The sequence below is a fragment of the Hibiscus syriacus genome, unplaced genomic scaffold, assembly GCF_006381635.1.
Source record: "Hibiscus syriacus cultivar Baekdansim isolate YM2019G1 unplaced genomic scaffold, ASM638163v2 tig00004004_pilon, whole genome shotgun sequence".
NCBI classification, from domain to species: Eukaryota; Viridiplantae; Streptophyta; class Magnoliopsida; order Malvales; family Malvaceae; genus Hibiscus; species Hibiscus syriacus.
The window spans coordinates 635882-660469 of record NW_024061991.1 but is presented as its reverse complement, the minus strand read 5'-3'; the positions used below and the strand labels follow the sequence as shown (position 1 = coordinate 660469).

General features: G+C 34.0%; 1 protein-coding gene and 1 pseudogene across 1 annotated transcript; both read right to left on the bottom strand.

Annotated features, from left to right (window-relative positions):
* Window positions 1-5004: 5004 nt before the first annotated feature.
* On the bottom strand, window positions 5005-8107 carry LOC120186107 (U2 small nuclear ribonucleoprotein B'' 2-like). Its single transcript, XM_039190140.1, has 5 exons — window positions 7978-8107; window positions 7457-7629; window positions 6786-6879; window positions 5667-5749; window positions 5005-5453 (listed from the first exon to the last, which is right to left on the bottom strand). The coding sequence occupies exons 1-5, from the start codon at window positions 8048-8050 to the stop codon at window positions 5175-5177; spliced, it is 702 nt and encodes a 233-aa protein (XP_039046071.1). The 5' UTR covers window positions 8051-8107; the 3' UTR covers window positions 5005-5174.
* Window positions 8108-16183: 8076 nt separating this feature from the next.
* On the bottom strand, window positions 16184-17817 carry LOC120186118 (annotated as a pseudogene).
* Window positions 17818-24588: the final 6771 nt, after the last annotated feature.

Genomic DNA, 24588 nt, shown 5'->3' with positions numbered 1-24588 from the left:
ATGCTTGTATGAAAACACATTATCTTTAACTTAATGAAAAATCCAAAAACTTGTTAAATAATTAAATAACCACATGATCTCTATTCTATAATAGTACTAACAAACTGGCAAATCCCTCAATAATTCAGTCTTCGCATGGAATTAAACCGCAAATTATTCAACAAAATTCCCACATCCCTTTCTCTTCTCACTTGTAATATAAATGTTTTGGACCATTCTAAGACTTCCTCGGTTTTAGTTTCGCAGATCATAGCCTCCACTGTATAAATATTTTCCTATTTTAACATTTAGAAAAATATATAAAATATGAATTTACGTTTAGAAATAGATCGAGGAAGATCAGTGGGAACGATAGTCTCTTTAACTCCAAAATTTACATCCTAAATATTAAATCCTAAACCGATAACATTGATAATCTTAACACAAATTTTGAATAAAAATATTTTCAAAGCTTAAAATAAATAAAAAATATAATTTAAACACTTATTTTTTAAAATAAACAAGGAGGAGGAGAAATAGGCAGTGAAGGAGGAGGAAGAGACTTAAACTTGGGGACACCAGAGCCGGTTCTCTCGGCAATCAGATCGGACAAGGACAAGCTGCCACCACGCTTGACGGCGGTGGAAGAAGGGATATCGTCGTCGGTGGTGCCGGAAGCGAGGTCATCAGAGAAAGAGGTGGTCATGAAGGGATGAGAGGAGAAACTAAAGGCGTTTTGAGAGTGGGAATTGTCGTAGGTATAAGAAGAAGCCATTAAGAGGGTGGGAAAAAGAGAGAGATGGGGACTGAAATAAGGCGGGGGGGGGGGGGGAAGAGAGATGGTTTCGGCTCTCATATCATACGTACGAAGGCTCTCTTTTTCCTCTTCCTCTTCCTCTTCCTCTTCCTCTTCCTCTTCCTAATCTTTAATTCCTTGGGGGGGGGGGGAAAGTTTAATGGAAGTTTGACCGTTGAAAACATGGTGGGATAGGCCCCTTTTGTTTGTAATAACTTGTTTTATTTTGGTCAAAGCCCGTGGGATTTTGAGGGGATGGCGGCTCAGTGTTCATCACCTAATCTGTTACTTTCATTATAGCTAAGCTCTCTGTTTCCCCCCTTCCCCTACTATCTAATTACCAAAAAGCTTACCATCATGGTTTTCAAAATCAGACCAGTTAGCGAACGGTCATGTTATCGGTTCATTGGTTTAATCGGTCGAATCGATCCGACCGATCGGAAGAACCGGACGACATCATAATTATTTAAAAAATTAAATAAAAATACAAAAAATATTTAATAAAAAATAATTTTTTATATCACAAGTCATATTCAAAGAAAGTCATAACATATATAAGTTAAAAACCATAAAATCAAGTGAAACAAAATGATTCAAATTAACTACAACATAATATTTAAGGTAAAACATATTAAATAATAAATATAATTATATAACTATAATTAAAAACTAAATTTGGGGTTAAAAAATCATAACAAAATGATATTGTTTGGTTTAATTTTTTTTAAAAACAATCTCACATGGTTAAGAAACATAGGAGAGCATCCCGAAAGTCTAAAGAGTACAAATATGAGAACAAAACAATCTCACATTGCTAAGAAACATAGAAACGCATCACAACTAACTTCTATAAATAATAGAGGTAATTTGGCATTCAAAATCATGGAGCCTTTTGGTGAGCATTGAGTGAACTATTCTTTCACTTCAATAAAGCTCGAATTTTAGGCTTCAATCGAGCTTCTAATTTTTTTTTTGAGTTCAAGTTTTAATATTATATTTCGAGTTTGAGTTGAACTTGATAATTTTTAACTTGTGAGTTTGAGTTGAGTTGAGTTTACTTTTAAAGTTTTCAAGTTCGAGTCGAGCTCAACAATACTCGAGTTCGACTTGGCTCGTTTAACAAACGACGTTGTTTGGTTTAATTTTTTAAAAAAAAAACAAAAATCCCGGTTTTTTCCGATTTTCAGCCGGTCCGGTTCAAACGGTTCAGCGGTTCTGGTCGGTTCACTAATAGCGGTTCAACCGATTTAGATTGAACCGGACTAAGTAACAGTTTCCGGTTGAACCGGTTGAACCGGCTGATCCGGTCCGATTTTCAAAACAGAGCTTACCATCTAAGGAAACAGTCACGGTAAACAACACTTATGATCCCTATAATTTTTTATTTATCTTATTTAAGTCATCAATTTTGAAAAAGTTACATTATGGTCCTTTTTATTTTTTATCTGCCTCAGTTCATTCACCGATTTTGTGTGTAATATACAATTAATCAAAAATTATGTAAAGTAAATTATTATTATAATATCAATGTATTATAATATAGATTTATTTTTCAATAGATTGTTAAAGGAATATAATAATGAATTTATTACTACAATATATTTTTAAAAGAATTTGAAGGGGTTCTAGATCAAGTTTGTGAAGTTTAATGTAATTTTCAGTGAATCAGACCCTAATTTCGTGTTCAGGAGAAAAAAAGGAGTAAATTAAAAATTTTGAGATCCAACAATCATTGGAGATGATCGGTCGATGTTGACTGGTGACGATGATCGGTGACGACAATCGATGTTGACTAGTGACGATGACAGGTGGTGGTCAACATGTGAAGTTTGACTGAATTAAATTATCAAATTGATATTTTATCTAAAGTTCAGGAATCAAATTAACATTCTACCAAAAATTCAAGGGTTAAGTTAAAAATTAACTATTTTTACTAGCATTACAAGTAAAAAAACTAACTTGACTTAATAAATTAAGGATCAAAATATAATTAATCGATAACGTAAGTAATTAAAATGTAATTTTTTAAAACTAATTATTAAAATAAGATATACTAAAAACATAATGGATCATAGTGTAGTTTACCCTAACCGTTATGTACTAAAAATTGTTAACTAACATATTAAATTTTTAGGCTGTCGTGTCTTATCTATGTTTAGTTTATTTGGGTTTCTTACTTGTGGTCAAGTATCAGGAGAAATAAAAAAGAAAAATGTTATGTTTGGTTTTAAAAAATATTTTTTTATTTTTGTTTTTAGAAAATATTTTTTATTTTTTATTTTTTGAAAATTAAAAAACATATTTGGTTAATATAAATGAAAACTTGAATCCAAAAATTAAATAGTAAAAATGTATTTAGTATCTAATTTTTAAAAATAAAAATGAATAAAAAGTTATTATAAAAAATAAATTATACTATAATTATTACAAAATTCATTACATTAATTTAACATGTGAGTTATGAAAATATAAAACAATAAAGTTGATAAGAAATTTCATAACACAATTTATTTTAGTTTATAATAAGAATATATTATATTATATATTAGACATCAATTAAATTTTAAAAATACATAAAAATGTTGTTATAAGCAAGAGCGCATAAAAGTGTCATTAAAATAAAAATATGTTTGGTGATAACTGAGGCCCTCAAACTTCTAAAAAAATAATTAGTGTAGCCCCTGAACTTTTTTGCATTGAAAAAATAATTTAACCCTTCGAAGAACGTAATCAAATGTTGGTTGTCACGACGCTTACATGACAATTCACAAACTGACATGACAATCTATAATATTAATGTGACAATTTACGATATTGTTGTGGCATTACACGATAAATGATGATGTGATAGATAATCTTAATTGATTTTTTGACTAAGTTTGATGGCATAATTGATTTTTTTGACTAAGTTTGATGGCATAATTGTTTTTTAGAAAGTTTAAGGACTTATTTATTTAAAAAAATTAAATATAAAATATAAAAAATCATTAAGATATCCAATACATTAAATATAAAATACTACAAAATTAAATTATTAAATATTTTCAGTTTAAGGACTATATTGAGTGTAAAAAAATGTTCAGGGACCATATTGATATTTCTTGCAAAAGTTTGAGGGTTTCAAATACCATTGAATCAAAAAATTATCGTTAGAATAATTTGAACCCGTGTAAGTTAACTTAAAAATCTATATCTCATGTTTCATTATTTTTCAAATTTCCAAAACAATTTTAATGAAAATATTGAAAACATATTTTTTATGTTTTCATATTTTCACTTATTTTTGCTTTCATTTTCCAAAAATTATTTTCCACTTTTATAACCAAACATGTTTTCTTCAACAATTTTCATTTTCCAAGAAAATAAAAATGAAAATAATCTATATTTTCTAAAATCAAACGGACCCTAATATTTTTAACATATTGTTGATCTTCTGGGTATAAGCTTATCGAGGGATTTAAAATTATTTTCGAAACAATTTATCAGATTTATTCTCTCAATTTTCACACCCACGTTATGTCAATATTGTTCTAGTTTTAAATAGAGGCATAGAGATAATTTGTAGTTGCTAGATATTTTTGAAAGATAAAATATGTATTCAAAGAAAGATTTTGGTTTTATTTTATTCACGCCCTATAAGTTTTCATTTTGAGTTGTGTTGTCTTCATTTTACCTTGCATTTGTATTCAATGAAAACTTATTTTTTTTTATTTTGTTTAAAAGAACAAAATTATTCCCCTTTCCTTCCTCGGATCTCTTGTATTTAATTTGTTAATAAAAAGATTCATCTCAATTGGTTATAAAGAAATAAAGGGGTATTTAGGGGGAAAGGAAAAGGGTGAAGCTGCTAATAATAGAATACAGGAGGAACAGAAAGAAGTGAAGAATCATGACAGATTCAATTTCAAGGCTTCAACGTGCACATGTTTCCGTACGGCCAAAACATGCATGAGTGTATGAATCTGTGTATTATCATTATCAACAAGAGATACCCCAATCCAATCACATGATGCCACTGCATTCCATGGGGAAAATATTTAGTTACCCAGTTAATGCTGGCTCTGGGACTAGCCACACCCACCACGGGTATCCAGCTTTCATCCCCCTGTCCACTTCTCAACTATGAATCATATCATGATTATGTATGTTCGTGTGTATGAGTGAACCGTAATAATAAAACAGGAGATTATATTAACTATTCGACCGACATAATTGCAGGAATTCCCAAGTTACAACAAAATCCAGTCTCTGAACATAGAATCATTTAGCTTGGTTCACTGTTTTGAAACATAAGATATATGAGAGAACACTGCCTGCCGGCACATGAGCATGGTAATATGGAATACCAAGTTATACCGAGGCGAGAATTAAAACATCATTGACACAAGGATAGGATAGGTTACTTCTTAGCAAATGTGATAGCCATGGGATATTGAGGGGCGATTTTGAAACCCTGGAGGTTCTGCATTGCTGTAGACGACTGATCTTCATCTTCATACTCTACAAATGCAATACCTGGCTTTGCTTCAATCATTCGAACTTCCTTGAACCCAGGGTACTGTTCGAAAAGCAGCTGCAACATCATGCTAGTTGTCTCATGAGGTAAATTCTGTATGAACAGAATATTGTTCGGTGCAGCCTGCTCTTGGGCATTCACGTTTCCATGATGGAAAGGAGCCTGCAAATAATCAGATAAAAGAGTTTTTCCTTATAGCATGTCAGCAAACTCAATCACTCTTAGTAAAAAAAGGGCCCAAAGAGAAGGGTAAAGGCATATCTTAATACTATCTAAGCACTGCGATCAACATACACGAGCTGCAATTCCCATGGGTAAAGCCGTTGGGTTAAGACAGGAAGCAAAAATCAAATCAGAAATAGTTCCACAAATTACCTTGGGACCACCATTACTTTGAGAACCTGTGCCGTTTGGCATTGCAGATTGCTGTCCCTCCTCTGCGCGTCGTTTCCTTTCAGCTGAAAATTTCATAGTGTATCAGAGGATGTCATCAAATTATAAACCAGTTAAAATAAACCAAAAGAAGAGTAGTTTAAATATGGGATGCAAATTAATAAGGAAACCAGCATGGGGCAAAATTTTAAGTTCTAAACCCCCAAGAAAGCAACTCTATATCGACTGCTTGTCATTTGTCTTCCTTTGCAAATTTAGCATTTTTTTCACAAACAGCAAATCTGAAAGTTAAAATGTCTAGCACCAGAATAGCACCATTAAACAATACCCCAATGGTTCAATAAAGGCATTTATTCCCCCACCGAATTAACAGAAGTGCTATGACAATACCGTAAAAGGAAATTGTATTCTCCTATCCCATTACACAAGAAATTGGTGGTCATACTGAAATGTGATTTTTTTAAGAAAACCTAAACATCCAAGTTCTAACCGAAAAAAGTACCATGAATTTAGAAACTATCTTCTGTTACTCCAGTTTTTCTTATATAAAAAAAGGCAGATTAGTGATGAAAATATTTGGTCTAAATGTGAATTTCATCATTCTACTTCACAAAAACTGAAAAGTTAATCCTTCTACTTTAATTTGTCAAATCTGATCCTCATTCTTTATGAATATTAAGAAGTTGGTCAATCGGGTAACACTGTTAAACTTTACTATTAAATTGCTTGAAAATAAACATTTCAGCAATTTTTATATGAGGAATTAGCAAAAAAAACAACAGTTAAAGACCACGGGTTCACCAACAACTGGACTAATTTCTAACTACTCGACTGACTTCTCAGCCTTCGTAAAGTACGAGAACCAATTTTTGGACAAATTAAAGTAGAGGGCTAACTTCTCAAAATTTTTAAGTCAAACTTCTCTGTTTTCATAAAGTAGAGGGACGAAATTCATAATTAGTGTCGTATATGCATAACTGAAATAATTACATTTACACAATAACATAATGAAATATAGGAGAAATCATTTAGTTAGAGTCAATAAAGACCGCACATTATGCATATGGAAAATTTTAAAGAACTAAAAGGTGAAGCAGTCACCTTTATCTTCTTGCTTCTTCTTCTTTTCTCTAGGAACAAAGCTTCCATCATTTTTGGCAATGCAATCAGATTTTGTCTTTGCATATTGTATACGCTGCACCAAATCAATCATACAGACAATCAAATCTAAGAATCATTAGCAATTAAAACCACATGAATTAAGCCTGGGATTCAATCTGATTGCAATCACATGCAATGCCTGGACAATGAAAGAAGTTTTGTTCAAAAAGCCATATCAAGGAATTTATGAGCAGGGGGAGGTAGCAATAGTTTTAACTGCAAACGGTGCTCTTTATAGGTAGAATCTCTTCCTTGGGTTCAAAAGGAACAATTGTCCTAATTTAAAATTAAAACTAAAACGGCTCCTAAAATTTCAGCAAAATGGGTTCACGCAATAATTTTCAGGTGGTTCAATCTAACCTCCAGAGGAATCGAACTTAAAATGACACCATTGAGAGTCATATAGTATTTGAATAATGTGGAACATAAAATTCTGAGTAAATAATAGAATAACTCCAACAACATTAATACATTAAAGATTTCACTCAGTCAATGATAGATACCCCACATAAAATGCAGCACAAACATAATAAAGTTGAAAGAAAGAGACATTGTTCACTTCGATTTTGGTTTTTGAAGCAATCAATGCCACAACATATTAAGGTGCTCACCATAGGTTTATCATAAAATGGAAAATTTTGCATTTGACGGAAGGCGTTACTAGCAGCCGTCAACTCATCAAACACAACCCAAGCTTGTCCACGAAGCTTGGGCGTCTTCAAGGCAACAACATCCAAAATCCTTCCATATTGAGAAAATAAGCAATAGAGGGATCTCTTCAATTCTGAACAAAAAAGAGATAGAAGAAATTGTTAATGGAAATCAATCCCAGTTCACAGTCCAAACAGCTTAAGCATCATTTGGATACGTACAATTTTTTAACTTCGATTTGCTAGTAAAAGGGGCACCGTTAGGGTTAAACTTAAATCCTACAATTAGAGAAACAACTATTTGTTTTCCTTTTTTTAACGTCGATATACCCTAGAAATATTTTATTCTTTCCATGTAAAATAACAAAACAACTAGTCGGAGCAAGATTCAATTGAGAGTTAGGTAGTCTAATATAAATTTCCATCGTTTTCTCATCAACCAAAACCAAACACAAAAGATGAAAGAAGGAGATGGTGCATACCTTCTTTTTTGATCTTCTCGTTGAGGTTCTTGATGTAAATAGTTTGATTTGGAGGAATGTCCGCTGTTAGCATTTTCGCCCAAATCTCTCGAAGGAAAGTATGAATATTGAAGGCAGTGGAAGAGGTTTAGGAAGAAGAAAGGAGTTAAGCTATTGGGCTTTTGATGTTACAGTTCTAACTCCACTTTTATTAGGCTTTAAAGTTTTGGATCTGTCTGTCACTCTCAATTCCAACCATCTTTTACCTATTTTATCCACGGGTTGTTATCGGGTATACTAGCGGTCGGGTTTTTATAAATTCTAAGTTAAATTAAAATTTTCGAATATCTTTATAATCTATAGTTTTAAAATATAAATAAAGAAAACAATTAATATTTTTTTAGATTAGAGGTAATTTAAAAAAAAATCAATATCAACACTTAATTTCACTTAAGTTATTCAATGATCTTTAAATTAAAAAAATCAATTTAACTTTTTGACCGATAAAAAGCGTCATTAACTATCGCTATATTCTTATAAAATTCTTAAGTTTAGACTAATACAATAAAAATACTTTACTTAAATCTCTTTGAAAATAGCAAAATTGCATCCCACATTAAAGAATAACAAGCAGGATCTTTTCCCTGGAAAGCAGCAAGACTGTGTATGTAGCTGACCAAACAGCAGGGGTTTGAGACTTGAAAAAAATATTTATGAGCAGAGAAAAGCTTTTCTGCAAAAGAAATTGCAGTCGCCTTAGCTTTAGAAGCATGTTTTGGTTCAGCAGATATATTTTCAAAACCAGGTCCCAGAGACCAAAACATCAACAAGTGTGGCCAAAGCCAGCAATGAAGAAGATATCACCTGAAATTAAACATAAATGAGGAAAATTACAAAATAGTGCTTGTACATATTTGTGTTCAAAAACACATAGAAGCATTAACACAAACTGTACATGTCATTTCTTATCGAGAGTTGAATTGTAAATGTAATTTTGATACCATCATACAAGCATTTATGCACAAATAAACATATAATGTGCATGTTCTGTTAGATATCCTCAAGGATTGGAGAGTTCTAGGGGTCGTTAAGAAAAATTAAGCACTTTGGTCTTCAAAAGAAGTGATACCATGCAGCCAAGAATAAAATGAACAGAAAAAATTTAGCAGGAAAAAAAACAGCTTAGGATGAGAGAATTATTGCAACTGAAAAGATTTAAGTAATATGAAGTTGAACACTCTTCCCCAAGAAAACCTTATCCAAAACAGATCTATGCATACCTGCTGGTGCATCTCTGGCAACTCATCCAAGGCAACGACTTTATCTGACAAAGTTTGTGGAGTAAGCTTCAAAGTTTCTTCCAAATACATAAAAACTGTTGAGGTGATAAAAGTTTGTTAGAAAGTTTGTTATTTAGTTAATGATCAGTTAGAAGTTAGTTAGTGTATTAGTTTGTTTTTAAATTGTATAAAAGGATGATGTACATGATGGTATAATAAAATAGATATACAAAGTATTAATCACACGTGTTTTAACATGGTATCAGTTGAAAAGTCTCGTGTGATATTTCACTCTCTCTAATTTTTTCCCCTTTCTTTTTTCTTTCCAGAGTTTCGTTTCTGTTTCCCCTCTTTTCCTTCATGGATTCCATCGATTTTACTCATCCCTTTTATCTTCATCCATCGGATACGCCGGGGACAGTGCTGGTCTCGCATCAGCTGACTGGAATCGAGAACTACAATCTATGGAGCCGCTCGATTCGTATCGCGTTATTGGCGAAGAATAAGTTAGGGTTCGTCGACAGCGATTGCACTCGTGATGATTTTGGTGAACTGCTGCAATCACAGTGGGACAGATGCAATGCAATCGTTCTTTCATGGATCCTAAATACTGTGAGCGCTGATCTCTCGGCGGGATTGGTTTTTGCTTGTACGGCCGCGCATGTTTGGACTGATTTGAAGGAACGATTTAGTAAAGTTGATGGCTCTCGGATTTTCTTTCTACATCGGGAGATTGCTCTGTTTACTCAAGGTGATTCTTCTGTTTTAGCCTACTATTCACATCTAAAGCTTCTTTGGGATGAGTACAGTGCGTTAGTTCCTGTCTCATCATGCAATTGTGTTGATGCTTTCCAATCGTTGAATCATGTTCTTCAGCAACGTTTGTTTCAGTTTTTAATGGGACTGAATGAAACGTATTCTGTCATTCGGAGTCAGATTCTTCTTCTGGATCCGCTGCCTTCGGTGAATCGGGCGTACTCGATGGTGGTTCAGGAGGAGTCCCAACGTGGTTTCTCTTCAGGTGTTTCACCACTGTCTGATACAGTGGCCATGTATTCCAATTCTGCTAATTCTCGTCGAGGACGATTTAATGGCGTGTGCGACTTTTGTAAGATCCGTGGCCATAAGCGTGATCAGTGTTATAGACTAAATGGCTTCCCTCCTGACTTCAAGTTCACCAAGACAAAGAAAGCCTCTTCGGCCATGGTAGCTAATTCGGATCAGGCTGATAATTCTTCGGAGTCTCCTCCTCTAGCTCCGATATTCACCTCGGATCAGTACAATCGTTTGTTGGAGCTTCTTGACAGAGATGTTCATGACTCTGGTGCTAATGCTGCTGCCAATTTTGCAGGTATGGTTCAAGATGGTTTACCTGCTTCTATGAATAATTATATTCCCTGGATTCTTGACACTGGTGCTACTGACCATATGCTGTCTAGTTTTGAATGCTTGAGTAATCCTGTTGAATGCCTATCACGTTTTGTTCATCTTCCAAATGGTAAAACACTTCCTATAACACACATTGGTTCTTTTTGGTTTGATTCGTCTCATTGCTTACGGAATGTCTTATATGTTCCTGCATTTACTCATAATTTGTTGTCTGTCTCCAAATTGACCATTGACCTAAATTGTGTTGTTCAATTCTATCCTGATTTTTGCATCTTTCAGGATCTCTCCAGTGGCAAGATGCTGGGGATTGGTAGGAAACAGGGAGGCTTGTATGTTCTTCATTCTTTTGGTTCTTTTAGTACTGTTTCTAAGGCTCCTAATGTGTATTTTGCTATTACACCTCATTGTATGTCCTCTGTTGCTAATAAAACATCTGTTTGGCATGCTCGACTTGGTCATGCCTCTTTTCTCAAGTTGCATCATATCTCCTTGAATGATTGTAAACTAGATTCTTCTGTTATTCATTCATGTATTGTTTGTCCTTTAGCTAAGCAAACTCGTCTGCCCTTTCCAGTTAGTCAGTCTCGTTCTGATTTTCCTTTTCAGTTAATTCACATGGATTTATGGGGTCCATATCGAATTTCCACTCATAGTGGTCATAGATTTTTTCTAACAATAGTTGATGACTATACAAGAATGACTTGGGTCTACTTATTAAAACTTAAGTCTGATGCTATTATCTCTTTAAGGAAATTTCTATCTTTGGTCCTTAATCATTTTGAGTCTTCTGTCAAAATCATTCGTAGTGATAATGGGTCTGAGTTTTTCAACAAAGAGTGTTCTTTACTTTTCTCTTCCTTTGGCATTGTTCATCAGTCATCTTGTGTTGACACTCCTCAGCAAAATGGGGTAGCTGAAAGAAAGCATAAACACCTATTAGAAATAGCTAGAGCACTTTGTTTTCAGTCTCGGGTTCCTATTAAATTTTAGGGAGAGTGTGTCTTAGCTGCGTGTTACTTAATTAATAGGTTGCCTTCAGCTGTCCTTAATTGGAAATCTCCATATGAAATGTTTCATCATAAGTCTCCTTCTTTGTTACACTTAAAGGTCTTTGGTTGCTTAGGTTATGCTACTCAAACTAAGCCTCGTGACAAGTTTGTTCCTAGGGCTATTCCTTCGGTGTTTATGGGATATTCGGATACTCAAAAAGGTTATTTAATGTTTAGCCTTGTGTCTAAGACTTTTTTTGTGAGTAGAGATGTTCGATTTCATGAAAGTTCTTTCCCTTTTCATTCACTTGAGCTTTCATCTCGGTTGTTTCCTTCACAACCCTTTGTCTCTGATTTTGAGTTTTTTGTCACTGATTTACCTCTATCTGATGTGTCTCCTAATTCGGTTTCTCAACAGTCTATTTCTAGTCCTTCTTCTAATGATTCGTGTCCTGCTGTTGTTGGTACAGAGTCTCCTCCACTTGTTAATTCTCCTTCTTCTAGTGTTCCTGTTCCTGATGGTCGTGTTGTTAGGAGGTCTTCTAGGGTGTCAAAGCCTCCACTTTGGTTAAATGAATATGTTTATTGCCAATCATCTACTTCTAGTTCTCATCCCATTTCAAATAGCATTTCTTATTCTCATCTTCCATATCACACCCAATCTTTTCTTTCATCTATTTCCATTATTGAACCTACTAGTTATAATGATGCCATTAAAGATTCATTATGGGTTAATGCCATGCAAGAGGAGATTCAAGCATTAGAATTAAACAACACTTGGTGCGTAGTTCCTTTGCCACCGGGAAAGGTTCCCATTGGATGCAAATGGGTATATAAGGTTAAGTTTCGGTCTACTGGTGAGGTTGAACGATACAAAGCACGTTTGGTTGCGAAAGGCTACAATCAGCGAGAAGGTGTGGATTTTGTTGAAACCTTCTCCCCTGTTGCTAAGATGGTTACCGTCCGAACGGTTTTGGCGCTTGCTTCTTTACAACATTGGGATCTGTTTCAAATGGATGTTTATAACGCGTTTCTTCAAGGGAACTTGCTTGAGGAGGTTTACATAACATTACCTCCAGGATTTTGCAGCCAGGGGGAGAACATGGTCTGTAGGCTGCAGAAATCTATTTATGGTCTGAAGCAAGCATCTCGGCAGTGGAACATGAGGTTAACTGAAGCTTTGATAGCTGCTGGATATATTCAAAGTAAGTTTGATTACTCGCTTTTTACAAAAAGAAAGGGAACAAAAATAGTAATCATGCTTATATATGTTGATGATCTGCTGATTACTGGAAATGATGCTGCCATGATAGAATAATTAAAAATGATTTTGCATGCTAGCTTCAGAATGAAAGATTTAGGTGAACTTAAATACTTTCTTGGTTTTGAGATACTTAGATCTAATGAAGGGATCTTGTTGAACCAAATGAAGTATGCATTAGAGCTGATAGAAGAAACATGATTAGGAGGTGCTAAACCTATTTGTACACCTATGGAGCAGAATATTAAGCTTACCACTGCTGGTTATGATTCTAGTTTAATCAAGAATAATGGAAAGAAGATAAATGATGAAGTGTTGCAGGGTGAAAAAGAAATCTACCAGAGGTTGATAGGTAGGCTGATTTATCTCACTCATACAAGACCAGATATCACTTTTGTGGTACATCATCTGAGTCAGTTCATGCAGCAACCAAAACGCTCGCACTTGGAAGCAACACTTCGAGTGGTTAAGTACATAAACAAGAAGCATCTTGTTGTCTTCTGCAGGACAATATCAACTATCAGCCTTTTGTGATGTTGACTGGGCAGCTTGTTTGATGACAAGGAGATCGGTTACTGGTTTTTGTGTCAAATTAGGAAATTCCTTAATCTCCTGGAAGTCAAAAAAGCAGAATACCATAGCAAGGTCATCAACAGAGGCGGAATACAGAAGCATGGCGATGGTAGCAGCAGAAATTGTGTGGCTAAAAGGACTGTTAGTAGACTTGGGTGTGAAAGATCTTCAGTCGGTTAAACTCTACTGTGACAGCAAGGCAGCACTGCAGATTGCAGCAAACCCGGTGTTTCATGAGAGGACGAAGCACATTGAAATAGATTGCCATTTTATTCGTGAGAAAATACAAGAAGGGGTGATTTGTACAGAATTTGTTTCATCTACAAATCAGCTAGCAGACGTTTTAACCAAGGCTTTGGGTATTCAGCAGCATGAATATTTAATCTCCAAGTTGGGAGTCAAAGATGTCTTTAGACTACCAACTTGAGGGGGAGTGTTGAGGTGATAAAAGTTTGTTAGAAAGTTTGTTATTTAGTTAATGATCAGTTAGAAGTTAGTTAGTGTATTAGTTTGTTTTTAAATTGTATAAAAGGATGATGTACATGATGGTATAATAAAATAGATATACAAAGTATTAATCACACGTGTTTTAACAAAAACCTCATTTGTGCATAAGATTTAAAATTTTAATTTTATGACTCAATTTAAAATTGTAATCTAATCATTCAATTTTTTGTAACCAAAATTTAAAATTTTAATTTAATCATTCAATTTTAATTTTTTAAATTTTAATCATTCAGTCATTAAATAATCAATGATATTATTTATAATAAACAATACTAAAATAATATCATTTTAGAAATGCTAAATTGACATCAAATCGGTATAGTTTTCGAAAAATCAAATTGATACCAACACAACATCGTTTTTTATTCTTATAAAACTTATTTTTCCTTTAGTGTTCAATCAATTTGAGTTTTATTTCACTTTTTAAGCATGAAAATCAAACATTGAAGAACAAAACCCTAACATTTTGTGATCTTTTTGTAATCGATATCACAATATTATTTTTTATGTATTATATAAAAAACTTATTTATAAATAAATGTAGTACTCATGAAAATTCAATATACTAATTAAATTTATAATTGTTAAATAACATTTTTCTAGTCTACCGAAAATAATTTTATGGATTTTTATGTAAATAGTTTTAAATTAGTAGTTAAAGTTTAACTTTGTTAGAATAAAATATACCATAATGACAATTTGATAAAATTTGTTTCAAAGTAATCTTATACTCCAATCAAATATTGTCATCTTACATTCTTACCAAATAAACCAAACATAACAATGTAATTATTGCATTATAATATAATAACCTCAAAATTATGTCCCGTAATTCCCAAAGATAATCAATTTTTTCCACAAACCAAACGTACGTTAAAAGAAACATAAGTGCACTTCTTGTATTCCAAACTCGACGGACATTTTAATCAATTGGCGAAACAATGTAGTAATTTCAATATTATCTTAAACCACTAAATAACAGTAATGCTATAACTAAAATTTCAACTCATACACCCTTTTTCTACTTCCCTATTTTCCTCAGGAAAAACCTTTGTTTTGAAAATCGGACCGGACCGGATTGGATTGGCCGGTTCAATCGGAAATCGTTGCTTAGTCCGGTTCAATTTAAACCGGTTGAACCGCTATTAGTGAACTGGCCAGAACCGTTGAACCGTTCGAACCGGACCGGCTGAAAACCGAAAAAAACAGGGAAAAACCGGGATTTTTTTTTTAAAAAAATTAAACTAAACAACATCGTTTGTTAAACGAGCCAAGTTGAACTCGAATATTGCTGAGCTCGACTCGAACTTGAAAACTTTAAAAGTAAGTTCAACTCAACTCAAACTCACAAGTTGAAAATTATCAAGTTCAACTCAAACTCGAAATATAATATTGAAACTTGAACTTAAAAAGGCTTGAACTCAAAAAAAAATTAGAAGCTCGATTGAAGCCTAAAATTCAAGCTTTATTGAAGTGAAAGAATAATTCACTCAATGCTCACCAAAAGGCTCCATGATTTTGAATGTCAAATTACCTCTATTATTTATAGAAGTTAGTTGTGATGCGCTTCTATGTTTTTTAGCAATGTGAGATTATTTTGTTCTCATATTTTTACTCTTTAGACTTTTGGGATGCTCTTTTATGTTTCTTAGCCATGTGAGATTGTTTTTAAAAAAAATTAAACCAAACAATATCATTTTGTTATGATTTTTTTAACCCCAAATTTATTTTTTAATTATAGTTATATAATTATATTTATTATTTAATATGTTTTACCTTAAATATTATATTGTAGTTAATTTGAATCATTTTGTTTCACTTGATTTTATGGTTTTTAACTTATATATGTTATGACTTGCTTTGAATATGACTTGTGATATAAAAAATTATTTTTTATTAAATATTTTTGGTATTTTTATTTAATTTTTTTAAATAATTATGACGTCGTCCGATTCTTCCGATCGGTCGGACCGGATCGACCGGTTGAACCAGTGAACCGGTAGCATGACCGGTTCGTTAACCGGTCCGGTTCTGAAAACCATGGGAAAAACACAAACAGACGAGAAGTCCATTTTATACTCGTAGCAATTTTCATCAATCAAAAAATGGACCAGTTCTTACTACCAGCTTGACAGTTTAGACAAACCAAATGCTCCAAAATGTTGGGGGACTTGGAAGGCACGCAATAGGCTTGACGTTTGAAAGGAAGTTGACCTACTCGCTCCTGTTCATTTATCTGCATGATCCCCAGAAACTCAACGCCATCGCAAAAGAATATTAAAATGTCTAAAAGATATATCTAAGTATCCAACCAACCTCTCCCTCCAATATTGGGTTTTTCAATAGTTTCCCGCTGTTTGAGTTATTTCGTAACTTCATACAGATATGAGAAATTTATCCAGAACTCGTAATTTATTGGGACCACTAAACAAGAATATTGCCACAAGTGCAACAACCAAAGAAGGATCTACTGAGCCAGGAAAAACGGTCAGTCGAAATTTACTTCTACTAACATAAATCTGACGTGTTTGTGCACAAGACTGGTCTGCATTAGTGAAAACATTTGAGTTAGAATGCAAAAAATGTGCAGCACTAGCACTACAAAGAAAGTATGAAAAAGAACCCATAGTGTATGAACCAGTAACATAATTCAAGTAGAGGCCTATAACAATGATTAAGGAACCAACGATAGTATCATAATACCCATTAACTAAATGGGACAGAAGACAGGACAAGTCTTTCCGCCACCATATATGCAAGGCTCAAATATCAAAAGAGAACAGATCCTAGTTACTACCAAGGATCAAGGAAAGAGAACGGATCCTATAATTGCTAACTTAAGTATCGGAGTGCATCCCATGATGTCAACTCTCGTAGCTCTACAGAAGACCATCAACAAGAATCCTATATCCCACATGTGAGACAAGTTTCTAATCTGAATACAGATGATAAGAAAGGAATTTGATGCTATGATCAAACTATTTCAGTATATCTCAATGATCTCCTATGTAGGAAACCTCTTACAAACTTGGACATAGGACACATCCATAGCTGTAAATATGGTTCTAAAGAGAAACCATTTAAAGTGCTAAAAAGGACATAGAAACAATACCCCGAGGGAGCATCTGGAGCTAATATCAGTCAAGTAGTAGTAATTGATTCGGTTCATTGAGGCCTTAGTTTGAAAATTGGAACGAGAGTGAATTAAAGATTATACCTGAGCCACAATGGAATCACCTTTGTAGATGGTGCAAGATCTTTGGAAATGGCTGCTTATGACCTTGAAATCACAAGTTAGCTCTCCTTGATTTTCAGCAACAAGAAATACCTCCAGCTCAGTTCTCGTTAACTTGGTCACTATCCTCTGGACTTTGAATATCAGATCCTTCTCACCTTCATCGCCCTTAAAACCTTGCCACGACCCATCCTTGAACCAGGAAACATATATAAGCATCTACATGTAGGAAATGAGACGAAGTTCAACATTGATGACCAGATCTAATCATCAAACTTCTAAGGAGTACTTTCTAATCAACCGAAGTAAGAAACAAATTAATAATATAAAATCATTCTGATGAATTTGCATAGATTGAGAAACTAACATGATGAGGGTAGAGAGAGAACAGAGGATTTCCCGCGGAATCAAGGAGACCTTGCCGTATGAAGATGATATGGGACATTGACGGTTCACCTTGTAAACGATATTCCCGGAAGAATCCGCGAATCCTATGACGCCACGTGGGAGACCAGGGTGCTTCTTGGAAACGAACAGATCAATCGGGATCGGCGTATTCGCCGGAAATATAGGAGCTGAAGCAGTAGTCATTGGGAAAAGGAAAATTCTCTGACTCGGCTTGTATTGTATTTTGGCCAAGAAAATAAGAAAAAACTATATGTTCTGAATAATTAAACGACTCATCACACAAATCCTTTTGGTTTTCAACAAACAATGGGTTATGGGTTGAATTGAACCACCTTCATGTGCTGCTGTCAGTATCCTGCAGTCCACCCCAATGATTTTTCCTCAATTAATCTTATAACTATATTTTTTTTATGATTTTTCATCATAATTTCCTCATTTTTATAACAACTAATAAATATATTCTAATAAAAAATGTTGATTGGTCTGGTGACGAGCAAGAACTCATTCATGGATTCAAGCCACAAGATTAACATTCTTATATATAGGATTTAAGTCAATAAAATAATTATCTGAAAATGTCAAGTAAGCATGAGATGTAAAAGAATTTACCGAGTTAGTTTATAACATTAAAAATATTTAAGGATATTAATATAAGTGATTTAATGATATTAATATAAAAAAAATTACCGAATTAGTTAATTGAAATGAAATAACCATGCATATTTTTTTTTGGGTGAAAAATAACCATGTATATTAATTCAATGATTTTAGCATGGTTTTCAGAACCGGACCGGTTAGCGAACCGGTCATGCTACCGGTTCACTGGTTCAACCGGTCGAACCGGTCCGACCGGTCGGAAGAACCGGACGACGTCATAATTATTTAAAAAATTAAATAAAAATACCAAAAATATTTAATAAAAAATAACTTTTTATATCACAAGTCATATTCAAAGCAATTCATAACATATATAAGTTAAAAACCATAAAATCAAGTGAAACAAAATGATTCAAATTAACTACAACATAATATTTAAGGTAAAACATATTAAATAATAAATATAATTATATAACTATAATTAAAAAATAAATTTGGGGTTAAAAAATCATAACAAAATGATATTGTTTGGTTTAATTTTTTTTTTAAAAAACAATCCCACATGACTAAGAAACATAGAAGAGCATCCCAAAAGTCTAAAGAGTAAAAATATGAGAATAAAACAATTTCACATTGTTAAGAAACATAGAAGCGCATCACAACTAACTTCTATAAATAATAGAGGTAATTTGACATTCAAAATCATGGAGCCTTTTGGTGAGCATTGCGTGAACTATTCTTTCACTTCAATCAAGCTCGAATTTTAGGCTTCAATTGAGCTTCTAATATTTTTTTGAGTTCAAGCCTTTTTGTGTTCAAGTTTCAATATTATATTTCGAGTTTGAGTTGAACTTGATAATTTTTAGCTTGTGAGTTTGAGTTGAGTTGAGCTTACTTTTAAAGTTTTCAAGTTTGAGTCGAGCTTAGTAATACTCGAGTTCGACTTGGCTCGTTTAACAAACGACGTTGTTTGGTTTAATTTTTTTTAAAAAAAACAAAAATCCCGGTTTTTCCTGGTTTTTTCCAGTTTTCAACCGGTCCGGTTCGAACGGTTCAGCGGTTCTGGCCGGTTCACTAATAACGGTTCAACCGATTTAGATTGAACCGGACTAAGCAACGATTCCCGGTTGAACCGGTTGAACCAGCCGATCCAGTCCGATTTTCAAAACAGAGGATTTTAGAATATTACGATTGAAATAAATAATCAAGAAAACCATACATGGATCAAATCATATAATGATTAAAAAAATGGCTGATCTCTTTTTCCTTTGAGACATTCTTAATTAATCTCTAGTATGTTCATTTGCAATACTTTGATTATAGCGAATCTGCTCATTTACTCGTCGTTCTTATAAGTTGTCAAATTATTCAACGACGAGAGAAACAAAAACAACAAAAGAATCCTATTTAATAAAACGGTCTTCAAATCATGCATCCGCAAGGATGAAGATAAAGAAGAATAACATAACGTACTCCTAACCATGCCCATTAAAGTACGTTTACGCCTTTTTGCAATACTATTTTGTTGCGACGTACCTGACATTATATAGAACATAAGTGCACATTTTTTTTATAAATAATTTAATAAATGGATCAGGACATTTTTCATTTACATCATACTTTCCATAATATTTTCTATTTCTGTTATACTTGATAATTTTTATCTAATTATTTTTAACCTATAAATATTTTGAAGGCATTACTAATTGAAACCAGGGACAAAGCTATTCATTGTCCCGTTTTTTATCATTAAAATATTTATAAAGATAAATATCTATTTGGACGTTTAAATTTTAGTTTATTTTGATTTTATTTCTGCCATTTTTTTATTGTTAATTATATCCCTTAAACTAAAATCTTTATTCCATCGCTGATTAATTTTTTATGAAATAAATACACACACCCATTACGCGAAAAAACATAATAAAGATGATAAATATTTTTTCCTCCCAAAAATGGAATATCATAAAACCTACATATATGAGTATGTACAAGTCCAAGAAGCTGTGTGTGTGCACGTGTGTTTTTGACGATTTTCTTAAGAGAAAATAATCTCAGTGACAAAAAATGCCTTATAATATACGATTTTAACCAATTTTTTTTGGATTTGCCAAAATGACCAACTAAATCGCAATGCGATCGATAATTCGCAACGCGATCTCCGGTATCGCAAATTAGTTTCCATATTAGCAACGCGATTTTGACTATCGCATTGCGATTTCTCAAATTTGCGTTGCTATTTTCCTAATTCGCAATGCGATTTACATAGCGCCATTCATATTAACGAGTATTTTTTTTTCAAATTCCAAACATGAATATATTAAAATATATCAGAACACTGAACCGTCCGCAGTATATCCCGTAATCGCAACTCATAACCTAAAACCCTAAATCACAACTCAGTCTCATCTCCATCTCTCACTCTCTAAGGCGACATCCGTCCCCATCTCCGACGATATCAGTCTCCATCTCCGGTGAAATCATTCACGGTCAGAAATGGAAAATCAACCAAATCAACCACCGAGGGTTAGTTTTTTTAATTATTTTTATTTTGAAATTTTTGCATTATTATTAGGTTTTTTATATTGAAATTGATGATAAGTTTACTGGTGTTTTCAATAATAGATTAACCATTTCACTTAGATTGCTTATTATATTCATTCGATTGCTGCCAATACTGCTAAACTGTTTAGTCTTTAACCTTGTGAAGTTAGTATTTGTTTTTGTTTTGTCTTTTGGTTGAAGTAATGCAATCCATTCAAGTTTCTTTCAATTTTAGTATTTGAAACCGAGAATGACTATCGCAATGCGATTCTGTCATTGCGATTTTCATTTCGCGTTGCGATTCTTGCGTTGCGATAGTCAAATTCGCGTTGCGATAGTCATTTTCGTGTTGCGATTTTCATTTTCGTGTTACGATTTAAAGTTTTGCTAAACTATTCTTCTTCTGCAAATTGAAACTTGAATGAATTACATTACTTCAACCAAAAAACAAAAACAAATACTAAATTCACGGTGTTGCAAATTTAAGTTTGAAGAATAAACTACTACTCTTTATGTTTATTGTTCTTGTTATATCTTCACAGTGTAGTTTTTGGTATATCTAAATTGGTATGTTTATTGTTTTTGCAGAACTTTTATTCGGCTCAATTAACCTTAAGAAATAAAGTCAACCTGACCAAAACAATTGCGTCGAAGCTTTCACTTGCACAAAGAAAAATATTTGAGGATACTTGCTTCGGGCCATGGCTGAAAGTACAACATCCGGGTGGAGATGCTATGTTGACCCATCTATTTCTTCAAACCATGACTAGCGATCTACCAGAGACTATACAACGTCGTGATGAAGAGATATGGTTTGATTTTCCATCGGCGTATACGTGTTTTGGGCGGGAGGAGTTTTGCTTAATCACCGGTCTACGCTTCGGACACGGTGATGTAGATCGGTACACTAGCCATATTACCCGCCTATCATGGTTTTCCCGGGTTTTTCCTGAGCTGTCAACGGAGAAGCCGAATTTATACGTGGAAGACTTGACGAGATTATTGAATAAGAAAGATGGTTTTACTCGGATGGATGACGTCGATGTTGTCTGAGTATGCCTTCTAATACTTTTGCAAGCTGGCTTCTTAGGCAGAGAGGCCCGACAACCTATTCCTAATGATCTAATTAAATTGGTAGAGGACCTAAATGCATGGAACCTGTTTCCGTGGGGTTCGTATATATGGAGAGCTACATGGAATAAGTTGTCGTCTGCCTTTGATGATCGAAAATGTTTGCGTGGCGATGGTTCCAAATACACTTTGTCAGACTTTATTTGGGCCTTTAAGGTAATAATTTTTATATAATGTTTCCAAAATTATAATTAATTCTTTAACAATTACTAATGTTTGTTATTATATTATTTGTAGATTTGGATATTTGAGGTTTTTCCCACCATGCAGACATATGCATTAAAAACTTCTAATGATATTCCTAGGGCTATTTCCTGGAAGAGGAAACGATCCTTGCAGCAATGGGAAGATTTACTACCGTATACTATAATAAATAATGTAAGTTAACACAAATACTACCATATGTTTATAAATAAGTTATTACTAGTACACGTTTAACTTTGTTTGAGCTTTTATATTGTTAGGAGGCCAACACTCCATTACAGAGGCTGACACCCACGGAAGCTGAGCTTGCCACTGATTGGTGGCAAGCTAGTAAGCGTTTTTTTGATAGCACGGATGATGAGCATCCACCACTTCGAGAGCCATCACCTCACCCAGAGCCATCACCTGATCGACCCGAATATACACCTCCACAATGAGAGTCATCACCTATTCTGTCACATCATCGAGCCTCTTCTCCACCATCACCTCATGATAGGCGACCGGCAAAGATTCCACGACGTTTATCTCCCTGTTCTCCACCTCCACCTCTACCTCCACGGGATGAGTTAGGCGAGTTACGTAATGAGGTTAATGCCTTGCGTGAGGAGGTCGGTACTTTACGCGATGACAATGGTGCATGGCGTGTTGAGGTGTCTACTTTACGTGGTGAGGTAGCAGCTCTACGTGAGATTGTAGCATCGTTGCAGAATGAGGTTCATACTCTACGCAATGAGGTAAGTTTAATATTTTTCATATTTAACTTGATGATAAATTTACTCGTAATTTCACTTAGATTGCTTAGTAAATTCATTCGGTTGCTGCCAATACTGTTTAACTGTTTATTCTTTAACCCTGTGAAGTTAGTATTTATTTTTGGTTATCTTTTGGTTGAAGTAATGCAATCCATTCAAGTTTCAATTTGCAGAAGAAGAATAGTTTACTATCGCAATGCGAAAATGACTATCGCAACGCGAAAATGACTATCGCAACGAGAGAATCGCAATGCAAAAATGACTATCGCAATGCGAAAATGACTATCGCAATGCGAAAATGACTATCGCAATGCGAATTTGACTATCGTAACGAAAGAATCGCAATGCGAAATGAAAATCGCATTGCGATTCTCTCGTTGCGATAGTCAAATTCGCATTGCGATAGTTATTTTCGCATTGCGATAATCATTTTCGCGTTGTGATTTTAAGTTTCAGATTCTATTCTTCTTCTACAAATTGAAACTTGAATGAATTGCATTACTTCAACCAAAAGACAAATACTAACTTCACAGTGTTAAAAATTTAAGTTTCAAGAATAAACTACTACTCTTTATGTTGTCATTGAACCTGCACTAAACCTATATGTTTTCCTTTTAAATGTTTATATAAGTGCTTACTTCTGGAATGTTATCTGATGCATTTTGTGAACAATGATATAATAATGACTTGGGTGAATACCGTGCAAGTTTGAAATATATTTGTCTTTGTTTTCACTGTTTAATATCATGTCTGTTTATTTATTGATTTATGTATTAATTTATTTTTAGCGGCCCGCTAAGGTGGATGCTCTACGTCGGGTTTTTCTTGCAAGACGGAGTTCACGCATCAGACGGCGTGCACGTGCCATTACGTCTCCGTTCACCCCAATAGTGCGAAGAATCCGTAAGAAAAAGCCCGACTCACCTGTCATCGTTCAAGAGGCCTCCCCTATCGTTCAAGAGGCCCCTATCATCCCTCAAGAGTCCCCTCCCACCGTTCAAGAGGCCACTGTCATCGTTGAAGAGGTCCCTCCCAACATTCTAGAGCCCGATTCACACGGCGTAATATATCGAATTATTGAGAAGCCCCTTCACGTGCCGGACATGATGGATGACTGTTGGCTTTCGTATAAGTTACCGGCCAGTACCATTCCGGCAGATAAAGTGGAGAGGAAACAACTACCGGAAACAATTCTGGATAATACCCTTTGGGCTAAGACCGCAGTTGATTTTTATCTACATGAGTAGAGCCAAGGGTGTTACGCTGACATATACAAACTCAACGATGATATGCATTTGTTGATTGAACGGTCTTGGTGGGGTGTATTATTAGGGGTTGAAGACAATGACTATTTCGATGGGGGGTAAGTCTTATATTTCTTCTTATATTTCAGTTTGATTAATTTTTTTTAAATTTATGTAATTCACTAATATATGTCTTTTTTTGTAAAACAACATATTGATGCATGGGTGACACGTCTTCTAATTGTAAGGAAATTGAAGAAAAATATAAAAAAACGCGATATACAATTATGCCGACTTATTTTCACGTAGTTCACTTGAAGAATCAACGACAGGAATCATATGTGTTGGCTAATGAACAAGCTAAACTTTATCCTGCATGGTGGGAGGTCGATAAGGTTAGTATATTTGTTTAAATATTTTAAAGGTGTTCATAAATAAGTGCGCAATTTGAATTATTACATTTCGATGCAGGTGTTTATCCCTGTTTTGGACTGTACTCATTGACTTCTCGTCGAGCT

What these genes read in the sequence shown, in the direction of transcription:
- LOC120186107 (XM_039190140.1), bottom strand. Translation starts at nt 8,050, where the DNA reads ATGCTAACAGCGGACATTCCTCCAAATCAAACTATTTACATCAAGAAC. An exon ending in GAAGAAGCAAGAAGATAAAG is followed by an intron (nt 5,750 to 6,785) that starts GTGACTGCTTCA and finishes TGAAATTTTCAG; the next exon opens with CTGAAAGGAAACGACGCGCA. An exon ending in AAAGTAATGGTGGTCCCAAG is followed by an intron (nt 5,454 to 5,666) that starts GTAATTTGTGGA and finishes GATTATTTGCAG; the next exon opens with GCTCCTTTCCATCATGGAAA.